Source organism: Diorhabda sublineata, chromosome 1, assembly GCF_026230105.1.
Source record: "Diorhabda sublineata isolate icDioSubl1.1 chromosome 1, icDioSubl1.1, whole genome shotgun sequence".
NCBI lineage: Eukaryota > Metazoa > Arthropoda > Insecta > Coleoptera > Chrysomelidae > Diorhabda > Diorhabda sublineata.
In genome coordinates, this window is record NC_079474.1 from 585,087 (window position 1) to 600,175 (window position 15,089).

General features: G+C 34.4%; 1 protein-coding gene across 1 annotated transcript; it reads left to right on the forward strand.

Annotated features, from left to right (window-relative positions):
* Positions 1 to 6,082: 6,082 nt before the first annotated feature.
* Positions 6,083 to 14,674, forward strand: LOC130448720 (sodium/potassium/calcium exchanger 3-like). Its single transcript, XM_056786210.1, has 9 exons — positions 6,083 to 6,422; positions 6,932 to 7,156; positions 9,599 to 9,786; positions 9,941 to 10,088; positions 10,962 to 11,147; positions 11,218 to 11,427; positions 12,077 to 12,178; positions 12,242 to 12,458; positions 14,084 to 14,674. The coding sequence occupies exons 1-9, from the start codon at positions 6,290 to 6,292 to the stop codon at positions 14,199 to 14,201; spliced, it is 1,527 nt and encodes a 508-aa protein (XP_056642188.1). The 5' UTR covers positions 6,083 to 6,289; the 3' UTR covers positions 14,202 to 14,674.
* The last annotated feature ends 415 nt before the right edge of the window (positions 14,675 to 15,089 follow it).

The following is a 15,089-nucleotide window of genomic DNA, read 5'->3' on the forward strand; positions in this document are numbered from 1 at the left end:
GTCGTATACGAAAGCGAGTTGGAAAAACGGAATTTCGATGTCTAATCGATTAGAAACGGTCAGTGTACAAGCTGCCTTAAATACTAAATCTCGTTGTATACGAAAGCGAGTTGGAAAAACGGAATTTCGATGTTTAATCGATTAGAAACGGTCAGTGTACAAGCTGCCTTAAATACTAAATCTCGTCGTATACGAAAGCGAGTTGGAAAAACGAAATTTCGATGTTTAATCGATTAGAAACGGTCAGTGTACAAGCTGCCTTAAATACTAAATCTCGTCGTATACGAAAGCGAGTTGGAAAAACGGAATTTCGATGTTTAATCGATTAGAAACGGTCAGTGTACAAGCTGCCTTAAATACTAAATCTCGTCGTATACGAAAGCGAGTTGGAAAAACGGAATTTCGATGTTTAATCGATTAGAAACGGTCAGTGTACAAGCTGCCTTAAATACTAAATCTCGTTGTATACGAAAGCGAGTTGGAAAAACGGAATTTCGATGTTTAATCGATTAGAAACGGTCAGTGTACAAGCTGCCTTAAATACTAAATCTCGTCGTATACGAAAGCGAGTTGGAAAAACGGAATTTCGATGTTTAATCGATTAGAAACGGTCAGTGTACAAGCTGCCTTAAATACTAAATCTCGTTGTATACGAAAGCGAGTTGGAAAAACGGAATTTCGATGTTTAATCGATTAGAAACGGTCAGTGTACAAGCTGCCTTAAATACTAAATCTCGTCGTATACGAAAGCGAGTTGGAAAAACGGAATTTCGATGTTTAATCGATTAGAAACGGTCAGTGTACAAGCTGCCTTAAATACTAAATCTCGTCGTATACGAAAGCGAGTTGGAAAAACGGAATTTCGATGTTTAATCGATTAGAAACGGTCAGTGTACAAGCTGCCTTAAATACTAAATCTCGTCGTATACGAAAGCGAGTTGGAAAAACGGAATTTCGATGTTTAATCGATTAGAAACGGTCAGTGTACAAGCTGCCTTAAATACTAAATCTCGTTGTATACGAAAGCGAGTTGGAAAAACGGAATTTCGATGTTTAATCGATTAGAAACGGTCAGTGTACAAGCTGCCTTAAATACTAAATCTCGTTGTATACGAAAGCGAGTTGGAAAAACGGAATTTCGATGTTTAATCGATTAGAAACGGTCAGTGTACAAGCTGCCTTAAATACTAAATCTCGTCGTATACGAAAGCGAGTTGGAAAAACGGAATTTCGATGTTTAATCGATTAGAAACGGTCAGTGTACAAGCTGCCTTAAATACTAAATCTCGTCGTATACGAAAGCGAGTTGGAAAAACGGAATTTCGATGTTTAATCGATTAGAAACGGTCAGTGTACAAGCTGCCTTAAATACTAAATCTCGTCGTATACGAAAGCGAGTTGGAAAAACGGAATTTCGATGTTTAATCGATTAGAAACGGTCAGTGTACAAGCTGCCTTAAATACTAAATCTCGTCGTATACGAAAGCGAGTTGGAAAAACGGAATTTCGATGTTTAATCGATTAGAAACGGTCAGTGTACAAGCTGCCTTAAATACTAAATCTCGTCGTATACGAAAGCGAGTTGGAAAAACGGAATTTCGATGTCTAATCGATTAGAAACGGTCAGTGTACAAGCTGCCTTAAATACTAAATCTCGTCGTATACGAAAGCGAGTTGGAAAAACGGAATTTCGATGTTTAATCGATTAGAAACGGTCAGTGTACAAGCTGCCTTAAATACTAAATCTCGTCGTATACGAAAGCGAGTTGGAAAAACGGAATTTCGATGTTTAATCGATTAGAAACGGTCAGTGTACAAGCTGCCTTAAATACTAAATCTCGTCGTATACGAAAGCGAGTTGGAAAAACGGAATTTCGATGTTTAATCGATTAGAAACGGTCAGTGTACAAGCTGCCTTAAATACTAAATCTCGTTGTATACGAAAGCGAGTTGGAAAAACGGAATTTCGATGTTTAATCGATTAGAAACGGTCAGTGTACAAGCTGCCTTAAATACTAAATCTCGTCGTATACGAAAGCGAGTTGGAAAAACGGAATTTCGATGTTTAATCGATTAGAAACGGTCAGTGTACAAGCTGCCTTAAATACTAAATCTCGTCGTATACGAAAGCGAGTTGGAAAAACGGAATTTCGATGTTTAATCGATTAGAAACGGTCAGTGTACAAGCTGCCTTAAATACTAAATCCCGTTGTATACGAAAGCGAGTTGGAAAAACGGAATTTCGATGTTTAATCGATTAGAAACGGTCAGTGTACAAGCTGCCTTAAATACTAAATCTCGTCGTATACGAAAGCGAGTTGGAAAAACGGAATTTCGATGTTTAATCGATTAGAAACGGTCAGTGTACAAGCTGCCTTAAATACTAAATCTCGTCGTATACGAAAGCGAGTTGGAAAAACGGAATTTCGATGTCTAATCGATTAGAAACGGTCAGTGTACAAGCTGCCTTAAATACTAAATCTCGTTGTATACAAAAGCGAGTTGGAAAAACGGAATTTCGATGTTTAATCGATTAGAAACGGTCAGTGTACAAGCTGCCTTAAATACTAAATCTCGTCGTATACGAAAGCGAGTTGGAAAAACGGAATTTCGATGTCTAATCGATTAGAAACGGTCAGTGTACAAGCTGCCTTAAATACTAAATCTCGTCGTATACGAAAGCGAGTTGGAAAAACGGAATTTCGATGTTTAATCGATTAGAAACGGTCAGTGTACAAGCTGCCTTAAATACTAAATCTCGTTGTATACGAAAGCGAGTTGGAAAAACGGAATTTCGATGTTTAATCGATTAGAAACGGTCAGTGTACAAGCTGCCTTAAATACTAAATCTCGTCGTATACAAAAGCGAGTTGGAAAAACGGAATTTCGATGTTTAATCGATTAGAAACGGTCAGTGTACAAGCTGCCTTAAATACTAAATCTCGTCGTATACAAAAGCGAGTTGGAAAAACGGAATTTCGATGTTTAATCGATTAGAAACGGTCAGTGTACAAGCTGCCTTAAATACTAAATCTCGTCGTATACGAAAGCGAGTTGGAAAAACGGAATTTCGATGTTTAATCGATTAGAAACGGTCAGTGTACAAGCTGCCTTAAATACTAAATCTCGTCGTATACGAAAGCGAGTTGGAAAAACGGAATTTCGATGTTTAATCGATTAGAAACGGTCAGTGTACAAGCTGCCTTAAATACTAAATCTCGTCGTATACGAAAGCGAGTTGGAAAAACGGAATTTCGATGTCTAATCGATTAGAAACGGTCAGTGTACAAGCTGCCTTAAATACTAAATCTCGTCGTATACGAAAGCGAGTTGGAAAAACGGAATTTCGATGTTTAATCGATTAGAAACGGTCAGTGTACAAGCTGCCTTAAATACTAAATCTCGTCGTATACGAAAGCGAGTTGGAAAAACGGAATTTCGATGTCTAATCGATTAGAAACGGTCAGTGTACAAGCTGCCTTAAATACTAAATCTCGTCGTATACGAAAGCGAGTTGGAAAAACGGAATTTCGATGTTTAATCGATTAGAAACGGTCAGTGTACAAGCTGCCTTAAATACTAAATCTCGTCGTATACGAAAGCGAGTTGGAAAAACGGAATTTCGATGTTTAATCGATTAGAAACGGTCAGTGTACAAGCTGCCTTAAATACTAAATCTCGTCGTATACGAAAGCGAATTGGAAAAACGGAATTTCGATGTTTAATCGATTAGAAACGGTCAGTGTACAAGCTGCCTTAAATACTAAATCTCGTCGTATACGAAAGTGAATTGGAAAAACGGAATTTCGATGTTTAATCGATTAGAAACGGTCAGTGTACAAGCTGCCTTAAATACTAAATCTCGTCGTATACGAAAGCGAGTTGGAAAAACGGAATTTCGATGTTTAATCGATTAGAAACGGTCAGTGTACAAGCTGCCTTAAATACTAAATCTCGTCGTATACGAAAGCGAGTTGGAAAAACGGAATTTCGATGTTTAATCGATTAGAAACGGTCAGTGTACAAGCTGCCTTAAATACTAAATCTCGTCGTATACAAAAGCGAGTTGGAAAAACGGAATTTCGATGTTTAATCGATTAGAAACGGTCAGTGTACAAGCTGCCTTAAATACTAAATCTCGTCGTATACAAAAGCGAGTTGGAAAAACGGAATTTCGATGTTTAATCGATTAGAAACGGTCAGTGTACAAGCTGCCTTAAATACTAAATCTCGTCGTATACAAAAGCGAGTTGGAAAAACGGAATTTCGATGTTTAATCGATTAGAAACGGTCAGTGTACAAGCTGCCTTAAATACTAAATCTCGTCGTATACGAAAGCGAGTTGGAAAAACGGAATTTCGATGTTTAATCGATTAGAAACGGTCAGTGTACAAGCTGCCTTAAATACTAAATCTCGTCGTATACGAAAGCGAGTTGGAAAAACGGAATTTCGATGTCTAATCGATTAGAAACGGTCAGTGTACAAGCTGCCTTAAATACTAAATCTCGTCGTATACGAAAGCGAGTTGGAAAAACGGAATTTCGATGTTTAATCGATTAGAAACGGTCAGTGTACAAGCTGCCTTAAATACTAAATCTCGTCGTATACGAAAGCGAGTTGGAAAAACGGAATTTCGATGTCTAATCGATTAGAAACGGTCAGTGTACAAGCTGCCTTAAATACTAAATCTCGTTGTATACGAAAGCGAGTTGGAAAAACGGAATTTCGATGTTTAATCGATTAGAAACGGTCAGTGTACAAGCTGCCTTAAATACTAAATCTCGTCGTATACGAAAGCGAGTTGGAAAAACGGAATTTCGATGTTTAATCGATTAGAAACGGTCAGTGTACAAGCTGCCTTAAATACTAAATCTCGTCGTATACGAAAGCGAGTTGGAAAAACGGAATTTCGATGTTTAATCGATTAGAAACGGTCAGTGTACAAGCTGCCTTAAATACTAAATCTCGTCGTATACGAAAGCGAGTTGGAAAAACGGAATTTCGATGTTTAATCGATTAGAAACGGTCAGTGTACAAGCTGCCTTAAATACTAAATCTCGTCGTATACGAAAGCGAGTTGGAAAAACGGAATTTCGATGTTTAATCGATTAGAAACGGTCAGTGTACAAGCTGCCTTAAATACTAAATCTCGTCGTATACGAAAGCGAGTTGGAAAAACGGAATTTCGATGTTTAATCGATTAGAAACGGTCAGTGTACAAGCTGCCTTAAATACTAAATCTCGTCGTATACGAAAGCGAGTTGGAAAAACGGAATTTCGATGTTTAATCGATTAGAAACGGTCAGTGTACAAGCTGCCTTAAATACTAAATCTCGTCGTATACGAAAGCGAGTTGGAAAAACGGAATTTCGATGTTTAATCGATTAGAAACGGTCAGTGTACAAGCTGCCTTAAATACTAAATCTCGTCGTATACGAAAGCGAGTTGGAAAAACGGAATTTCGATGTTTAATCGATTAGAAACGGTCAGTGTACAAGCTGCCTTAAATACTAAATCTCGTCGTATACGAAAGCGAGTTGGAAAAACGGAATTTCGATGTTTAATCGATTAGAAACGGTCAGTGTACAAGCTGCCTTAAATACTAAATCTCGTCGTATACGAAAGCGAGTTGGAAAAACGGAATTTCGATGTTTAATCGATTAGAAACGGTCAGTGTACAAGCTGCCTTAAATACTAAATCTCGTCGTATACGAAAGCGAGTTGGAAAAACGGAATTTCGATGTTTAATCGATTAGAAACGGTCAGTGTACAAGCTGCCTTAAATACTAAATCTCGTCGTATACGAAAGCGAGTTGGAAAAACGGAATTTCGATGTTTAATCGATTAGAAACGGTCAGTGTACAAGCTGCCTTAAATACTAAATCTCGTCGTATACGAAAGCGAGTTGGAAAAACGGAATTTCGATGTTTAATCGATTAGAAACGGTCAGTGTACAAGCTGCCTTAAATACTAAATCTCGTCGTATACGAAAGCGAGTTGGAAAAACGGAATTTCGATGTTTAATCGATTAGAAGCAGTCAGCGACCAGTCTATAAATATAAGGTAGATAACAGAGATATTATTTAATCCCAAGAACATCGATGTTTTCAATTAATCGTAGCTCTTCAGTAGATAAATCTTGTGCGTTGTTTGAAATTTACCAATTTTAAAAATATAACAAAGGTCAAATATAATTCGAGATAATATAAAAATCCGTTGACGTTTCATAAATATTTTTCTGATGTTTTCCTGACGATAGTCTCCATCGAACCGGATTTTAGAAAGGGTATGGCAATGCTACTAAGGACTAGAAATAAAATCAGTTTAGGTTTCAAAGTGTTTTGTGTTCTTTTCGTAACAATCGTTTATTTATTTATCGGTAATTTATCGCGTCAACAAGTCAATTATGTCGGAAAGTCGGGTAAGTCGAATTATTCATAATCAATTAATTTTATATTGAATCGAATTTTACGTATTCGCATCGAAGATGCGGTTTCGGAAGAAAATGATTCACATCAGATATAGGTGACTGATTGATTGTCGGCGCACGGCGGCGAGGAATCGGGACTTGGTCGGTGTCCAGGTCCAACAAGAGCTTAGAGAAAACCGAGAAGTTGTTACGAGTATCTAGGCAGTTAAAACGATACTTAAGACAGCTAATCTTAAGTTCAAAAGTCTAGATACTAACCGAGCAGCCCGTTTCGGTTCTTTTCTTAGATAAAAGGAGAGTGTGGATGGACGGTAGCGATAGAAAAGGACGATTTTACTTGGAGAAAGAACCGTGAAGTAGTTCCTGGACGGTTTAGAGGCGTATTTGATGGATTAACGGCCAACCGATGAGATATGACATATCAAAATGGCGGAAAATGTGTTTAATTAAATATAAACGGAATTATTTATAAGGGTAATATAATTATGGAATTGTTTTAGAGAAACTGCCAGGACGACAACTTCTGAGTATCTATTCTAACGATTCTATAGTTAAGAATTGTACTCCGGCAGCCATTGGGGAATTTCCTCCGGACGGTTTCACGAGACATCAACGTCAAAATGGCGCCGTTATCTTACACGCTTTGCTATGTTGTTATTTGTTTATTTTACTGGCTACTGTTTGCGAAAAATATTTCATTCCGGCCGTCAAAAAATTCTGTAATAGTAAGTGTTTTGTCTGAATCTATAGATAAGCGAATCGGTGACGATTTCAACATCGATTTTTTTGCGTTTCATCACTAGTTATACCAGAAATGAAAGAAACTAATATTTGATCACTGAATCTTCTTTTTCGATTATATATATTTCAATCAACAATTTCTTAATTTCTGTCTCTCTTTAAATTATTTTTTTTTCGTCCATTTCTCGATATTTCCACTTTTTTCTTTTGATATTTTCACTCCTAGTGCTTATTTCACTATTTTACTATTAGAATTCAAGACTTTTTCGTTCTTTTCACCTTTTTGATTCTTCTTAATCCGTTTTCTTCACTATTTCGAATCATTTCTCAATGTCTCCACTTTTTTCTTTTCGTATTTTCACTTCTTGTGCTTATTTCACTATTCTACTAATAAAATTCGAAACTTTTCCGTTCTTTTCACCTTCTGATTCTTCTTAATCAGTTTTGTTCACTATTTCAATTCATTTCTCAATGTCTCCACTTTTTTCTTTTCGTATTTTCACTCCTAGTGCTTATTTCACTATTTTACTATTAGATTTCAAGACTTTTTCGTTCTTTTCACCTTTTTGATTCTTCTTAATCCGTTTTCTTCACTATTTCAAATCATTTCTCAATGTCTCCACTTTTTTCTTTTCGTATTTTCACTTCTTGTGCTTATTTCACTATTCTACTAATAAAATTCGAAACTTTTCCGTTCTTTTCACCTTCTGATTCTTCTTAATCAGTTTTGTTCACTATTTCAATTCATTTCTCAATGTCTCCACTTTTTTCTTTTCGTATTTTCACTTCTTGTGCTTATTTCACTATTCTACTAATAAAATTCGAAACTTTTCCGTTCTTTTCACCTTCTGATTCTTCTTAATCAGTTTTGTTCACTATTTCAATTCATTTCTCAATGTCTCCACTTTTTTCTTTTCGTATTTTCACTCCTAGTGCTTATTTCACTATTTTACTATTAGATTTCAAGACTTTTTCGTTCTTTTCACCTTTTTGATTCTTCTTAATCCGTTTTCTTCACTATTTCAAATCATTTCTCAATGTCTCCACTTTTTTCTTTTCGTATTTTCACTTCTTGTGCTTATTTCACTATTCTACTAATAAAATTCGAAACTTTTCCGTTCTTTTCACCTTCTGATTCTTCTTAATCAGTTTTGTTCACTATTTCAATTCATTTCTCAATGTCTCCACTTTTTTCTTTTCGTATTTTCACTCCTAGTGCTTATTTCACTATTTTACTATTAGATTTCAAGACTTTTTCGTTCTTTTCACCTTTTTGATTCTTCTTAATCCGTTTTCTTCACTATTTCAAATCATTTCTCAATGTCTCCACTTTTTTCTTTTCGTATTTTCACTCCTAGTGCTTATTTCACTATTTTACTATTAGAATTCAAGACTTTTTCGTTCTTTTCACCTTTTTGATTCTTCTTAATCCGTTTTCTTCACTATTTCAATTCATTTCTCAATGTCTCCACTTTTTTCTTTTCGTATTTTCACTTCTTGTGCTTATTTCACTATTTTACTATTAGAATTCAAGACTTTTCCGTTCTTTTCACCTTTTTGATTCTTCTTAATCCGTTTTCTTCACTATTTCAATTCATTTCTCAATGTCTCCACTTTTTTCTTTTCGTATTTTCACTTCTTGTGCTTATTTCACTATTTTACTATTAGATTTCAAGACTTTTTCGTTCTTTTCACCTTTTTGATTCTTCTTAATCCGTTTTCTTCACTATTTCAAATCATTTCTCAATGTCTCCACTTTTTTCTTTTCGTATTTTCACTCCTAGTGCTTATTTCACTATTTTACTATTAGATTTCAAGACTTTTTCGTTCTTTTCACCTTTTTGATTCTTCTTAATCCGTTTTCTTCACTATTTCAAATCATTTCTCCATGTCTCCACTTTTTTCTTTTCGTATTTTCACTTCTTGTGCTTATTTCACTATTTTACTATTAAAATTCGAAAGTTTTTCGTTCTTTTCACCTTTTGATTCGACTACATCCGTTTTGTTCACTATTTTCAATTAATTTCTCCGCATTTTTCAATGTTTTCACTTTTTACTTTTGATATATTCACTCCTCGTGCTTATTTCACTATTTTACTATTAAAATTGCAGATTTTTTTGTTCTTACTACCCTACTACGTATTTTTTTCTAATTTTCTCATTTTCTTAATATTAAAAATTCAGTTTTTTGTATTATTTTCATTCTTTGTCGTTCTTTTCACTCTTTCACATGACTTTTCACTATTTCACTTTTGTTATTTCCACATTCATTCTTCTAAGCTTCAAATTCTAAGTTTCCTTAAATTTCGTTCTATTTGATTCTGATTCTGATTTATCGCTTCTTTCACTTTATTATCTTGTATCGTTTTCACTATTTTCATTTTCCTAACGCGCAGCCGTTTCAAATTTCCTTCATATTTTCATAGATTTAAAAATGAAAGAAGATATAGCCGGCGCTACCATAATGGCGGTAGCCAGTTCCAGCGCCGAATTATTCATTAATTGCGTGGGTACTTTTGTGACCGAAGGAGATTTGGGGATAGGTACCATCGTCGGTTCAGCAGTATTTAATGTTTTAGCAGTACCCGCGTGCTGCGGACTTTTCGCCAATATGGTAAGTAGCCGCTAATAGATACACGACACATTCAAACGCTAACCTCGGGTAAATAAAGTCGAAAATAATTACGTTTAAGATACGGATTTACTAATATTGATAAAATTATTCACCCCCAGGTAGAATTAGATTATTTTTAATTGATATTTTGTAGGTTATGGAATTAGAATGGTGGTCAGTGACTAGGGATAGCATTATGTACGCCATTTCCGTTATAACTTTAATTGTAGTTTTACAAGATGGCAAAATATTACTTATGGAAGCGGTTGTTTTAGTTTTAGTTTATTCCCTGTATATATTTTGTGAGTAGAAACTAAAATATTCAATAATTATACTAAAAATATCCCGAATTATATAAATACTTCAAGTTATTGACATAAAATCGATGATAATTTAAATAAAATTCAAACGATTGACATGAAATCACGTCAAAATTTAAATAAAAATCCAAAATATTCATTTTTCAGGTTTTTTATTTTTATTATTTGAATGTACGTCATCATATGCACTTGATTGATAAGTTGTTATTCAAATTTATATTGTTTAATCGCACTTGATAGATACTAATTGTTTAAATAATTACACTGGTCGACAAAAAAATTGTTTTGTAGTAAATATAAATACGAAAATACGAAAAAAATTATTTATAACGTAGGGTTTTTAAAGAACATTTCTAGAACATTATTCATAGGTAAAATATTTAATATTTATTGAAAAAAATAATATTAATCCCCATCTTGATAAAATTAACTATGCAACGTTGTCAGTTTTACGTGATTTTCAAAAGATATACCGAAATAATTTGATTTTATCAACGTTTTTCACAATAATTTTCTTATTTTATATATTTTTTCATTATTAAACGCTTATTTCCATTTTAAAAATAGAGTTTTGGCCTGCGGCCCATGCAACGTTGTCAGATTTACGTGATTTTCAAAAGATATACCGAAATAATTTGATTTTATCAACGTTTTTCACAATAATTTTCTTATTTTATATATTTTTTCATTATTAAACGCTTATTTCCGTTTTAAAAATAGAGTTTTGGCCTGCGGCCCATGCAACGTTGTCAGATTTACGTGATTTTCAAAAGATATACCGAAATAATTTGATTTTATCAACTTTTTTTGCAATAATTTTCTTATTTTTTCATATAAATAATCTCGTAATTTCAGTGATGTTTTTCAATAGAAGTCTCAGTAAAATCGCGCACAGATGCGTGTCGAAATTGAGGAAAAGGAAATATTATGTTGAGGTTATGGGAGAAACGCACCCATTACTTTACCGTAAAAACGGCAAATATCAAGGAATCGAAGAGATATTGCAAGAAGATATCACTTTGGAAGATTGCGAAAAATTCGGTGCGGATTTTATCATTCTTGTATTTTTTTTTTTTTTCTCAAAAAAAACTCACGATTTTAATGATTGTAGATGAATCGACGAAAATATGGAAATGGCCCAAAGACGAATCGCTCCAAGGACAAATTTGGTGGACGCTCATATGGCCCATATCTTTTTTACTTCACGTCACAATTCCAGATTGTAGAAAATACCAAAAACTTTACGTCATCACTTTTATTATGTGTATATTTTGGATCGGAAGTACTTCCTATGTAGTATCGTGGCTTATTACAACTATAGGTACGTAAATAATCAATTTTTATATACGAGGTATGTTCCAGAAGTACTTGGCCTAAACTAAACAAGTTTGAAAAGCTAGCAGACATTTTAGACTTTCCAGAAAGTAGTTCACAAGATGGATGCCGCGTTTTGATCACAATGGAACAAAAACAGCGTCGTGAAGATGTTTCCAACGAATTTTTGGCGATGTTTTACCAAAATGAAGCCGTGGGTCCATAATTTCACATCCAACAATCAAAACAATGGATTGAACTAGAAAGAACCGGTTTCAAAGACTGTAAACAAGTTCATGGCGTCGGATTTTTTAGGATTTGCGTATAAATAATCGTTTACGTCATAGTATGTTGAAAATATTTTTGCCGCAAGTTTAATTTTGAGGTTAGAAAACGGGAAAAATTCGTTTGGAGCAGATGTGGATGTTTGACCAATTTGAACTTCAAATATACTGAGTAGTGACGTCATCTTTAGGTATCTATCTGCGCAGAAATATCAACGAGGGTTCCGGAAACGTTAATTTTAACTTTTGAAATTTGAATCTTGATTTAATTTTTTGGTTACGATATAAAAAAGTGTTTGTACGTTAGTAGTCGGAAATTCTGATCTAGAAACCGGTTTTTTGCTAATTCAATTGTTTTTTCATTATTGACAGGAGATACTTTGAATATCGCCGATTCGGTGATGGGGTTAACATTTTTGGCGGCCGGAACCAGTGTACCTGAAGCCGTATCAAGCGTTATAGTCACTAAACAAGGTAAAAGTATAGAAAAAAAACAGTTTTTTTTTCAATACAATTCTGAAATATCTAATTTTCAAGGTCACGCCACAATGGGGATCAGCAGTTCGATAGGATCGAATACTTTCGATATTTTATTATGTCTCGGTATACCTTGGTTGATAAAAGCGGCGTTTTATCCAAAAATACCCGGTCAACATTGGGTGGAAATACATTCCGAAGGCATTAACATAAGCGCTTGCGCCCTATTATCCACGCTAATTATATTTTATGTTAGTTTAACCGTCAATAAATTCAAGTAAGTATTCGATTTCTATTGACATTTTTGCTTTCGAAATTCGAAACTTTTCTGATATCCTTCAATCTAATTAAGTATTCGAAAGCTCAGAAATATATTAGAGTTAGTACACTTCGCTACAATTCCACAACGAAAACGCTCGAAATATATAAGAGTTAGTACACTTTGTTACAATCTTACAACGAAAACGCTCGAAATATATTAGAGTTAGTACACTTTTCCACAATCCCACTACAAAAACGCTCGAAATATATTAGAGTTAGTACACTTTTCCACAATCCCACTACAAAAACGCTCGAAATATATTAGAGTTCGTACATTTCTCCACAATCCCACTACAAAAACGCTCGAAATATATTAGAGTTAGTACACTTTTCCACAATCCCACTACAAAAACGCTCGAAATATATTAGATTTAGTACACTTTGTTACAATCCCACAACGAAACCGCAAGAAATATATTAGAGTTCGTACACTTCGCCACAATTCCACTACAAAACCGCTCGAAATATATAAGAGTTAGTACACTTTGTTACAATCTCACAACGAAAACGCTCGAAATATATTAGAGTTAGTACACTTTGTTACAATCCCACAACGAAAACGCTCGAAATATATTAGAGTTAGTACACTTTGTTACAATCTTACAACGAAAACGCTCGAAATATATTAGAGTTAGTACACTTTGTTACAATCTTACAACGAAAACGCTCGAAATATATTAGAGTTAGTACACTTTGTTACAATCTTACAACGAAAACGCTCGAAATATATTAGAGTTAGTACACTTTGTTACAATCTTACAACGAAAACGCTCGAAATATATTAGAGTTAGTACATTTCTCCACAATCCCACTACAAAAACGCTCGAAATATATTAGAGTTAGTACACTTTTCCACAATCCCACTACAAAAACGCTCGAAATATATTAGAGTTCGTACACTTCGCCACAATCCCACAAAAAAAAACGCTTGAAATATATTAGAGTTCCAAATCTCAATCCAATTGAGCTTGTTTGGGACAAATTAAGTAGAAAGTTAAGGAACGGAATCAAAATTTCGAAAATTCTGTTTCAACTTATCGATATTCGATTCTTCTATCTTTTTACTGTGCCTCGTCAGGTCCTCTTGAACGTAATTCTCCCAAAGGCGATCTGATCTCAATTTCGAGCCACTCCAAACAATTATTTTATATGTTTATCCATTCCTGGTTGTTCCTTTTCAAATTTTAGTTTTAATCTTCACGTACGACAATTTTTGACATCTAGCAGTTGTCATTTTCTCCTGCGATCTTGACACATCAGATTCGTGCAACAGCACGGACTAAATATGGTATTTAAACAAATCCTAATCACAGTTTTAAGATCAGATCGTCTTCTGGAAAGTTGTATCCATCAATTCGATCCTGATGTGGCATCCAAAGTGTTTATATTTATTCATTTCATGAAAGACTTTGACCGAATCGTATTTGTCATATGTTTGTTCAATGTAATATAAAGTGAGGTTAGTTAAAACGTTGTTTTCGTTAATAAATTCGTCTGTTCTGATCGTGGCTCGCGTCTCGTGTAAACCCACCATTAATGCGATTTGTTTTATTTATTTATTTTTTTTTCATTTCGTTTCAGGTTAGATTGGAAAATAGGATTGACGTGTCTTGTTGTTTATTTGTCGTTTCTTATATTGGCGTCGCTAGTCGAACTGAATGTCTTTTTTATTGTTAATTTACCCACGTGTGATCATTGATATTTTATTTATTATTATACTCAGTTATTAAACGATATTAATGTATAAAAAAAAATGAATTTTCCTAAATTTTAACAACAATTTTCGCATTTACCGCTACCAAAACGTTCGATATTGTAGAAGTGAAGGAAATTCTTGGAAACGGGCTCTGTTGTCGACGCGCCGCGTTCCGGCGATAGCTGAAAAGCGCGCACGAGTTTACCGCGCACTTCTCGAAGATGATTTCGATCGCGGCGAGTACCACGTGACTAGAATTATCCGGTAATGGTCGGAAATTTACGTGGACACTCGTCATTTTATACAGGATGGAGCTTCGCCGCACCTTAATGTTTATTTCGGATAATGGATGATTATTTGAGTGATCTCAAACTCTATTATTTTTTTTGTGGGGCCTTCTCAATTTTGAAACCTTTTTCGAAACCTTTTTTTGTAATTTTTTTTTTAATAAATTCGATTTGACTTCACTTGATAAATTGTGTAAATTATTTAATTCCCGTGTAAATATTTTCGTAATATATTGTTTTAAAAAAAAAGTAATTAATTTGATCAATCGTTATAGATTATTTATCAAAAATATATTGACGCAATTATTTGTTATCAAATAAGTACCACCAGCGATTGATTTGTACAATTTTTTTTTACCTTCCATATCATTTTATGAATAATAAAAAAACTATGAATATATAAAACAGCGCAGCAGGTTTTAAGGGCTTAAAGTATCTCCAAAACTTTTCTCCAAACTCCGCAATAGCATTGGGGCAGATCTGTAAGACGTGGACGCCATTTTCTTGTAGGTTTCATAGAGCTCCAACTATTCGATTACCTCTAGTCAATATCCCAAGAAAAGTTTGCCGAAAGGATCAGATTCCTTACGAAAATGGTCTCTCC

What these genes read in the sequence shown, in the direction of transcription:
- LOC130448720 (XM_056786210.1), top strand. Translation starts at nt 6,290, where the DNA reads ATGGCAATGCTACTAAGGACTAGAAATAAAATCAGTTTAGGTTTCAAA. An exon ending in CAATTATGTCGGAAAGTCGG is followed by an intron (nt 6,423 to 6,931) that starts GTAAGTCGAATT and finishes GAATTGTTTTAG; the next exon opens with AGAAACTGCCAGGACGACAA. An exon ending in GGAAGATTGCGAAAAATTCG is followed by an intron (nt 11,148 to 11,217) that starts GTGCGGATTTTA and finishes TAATGATTGTAG; the next exon opens with ATGAATCGACGAAAATATGG.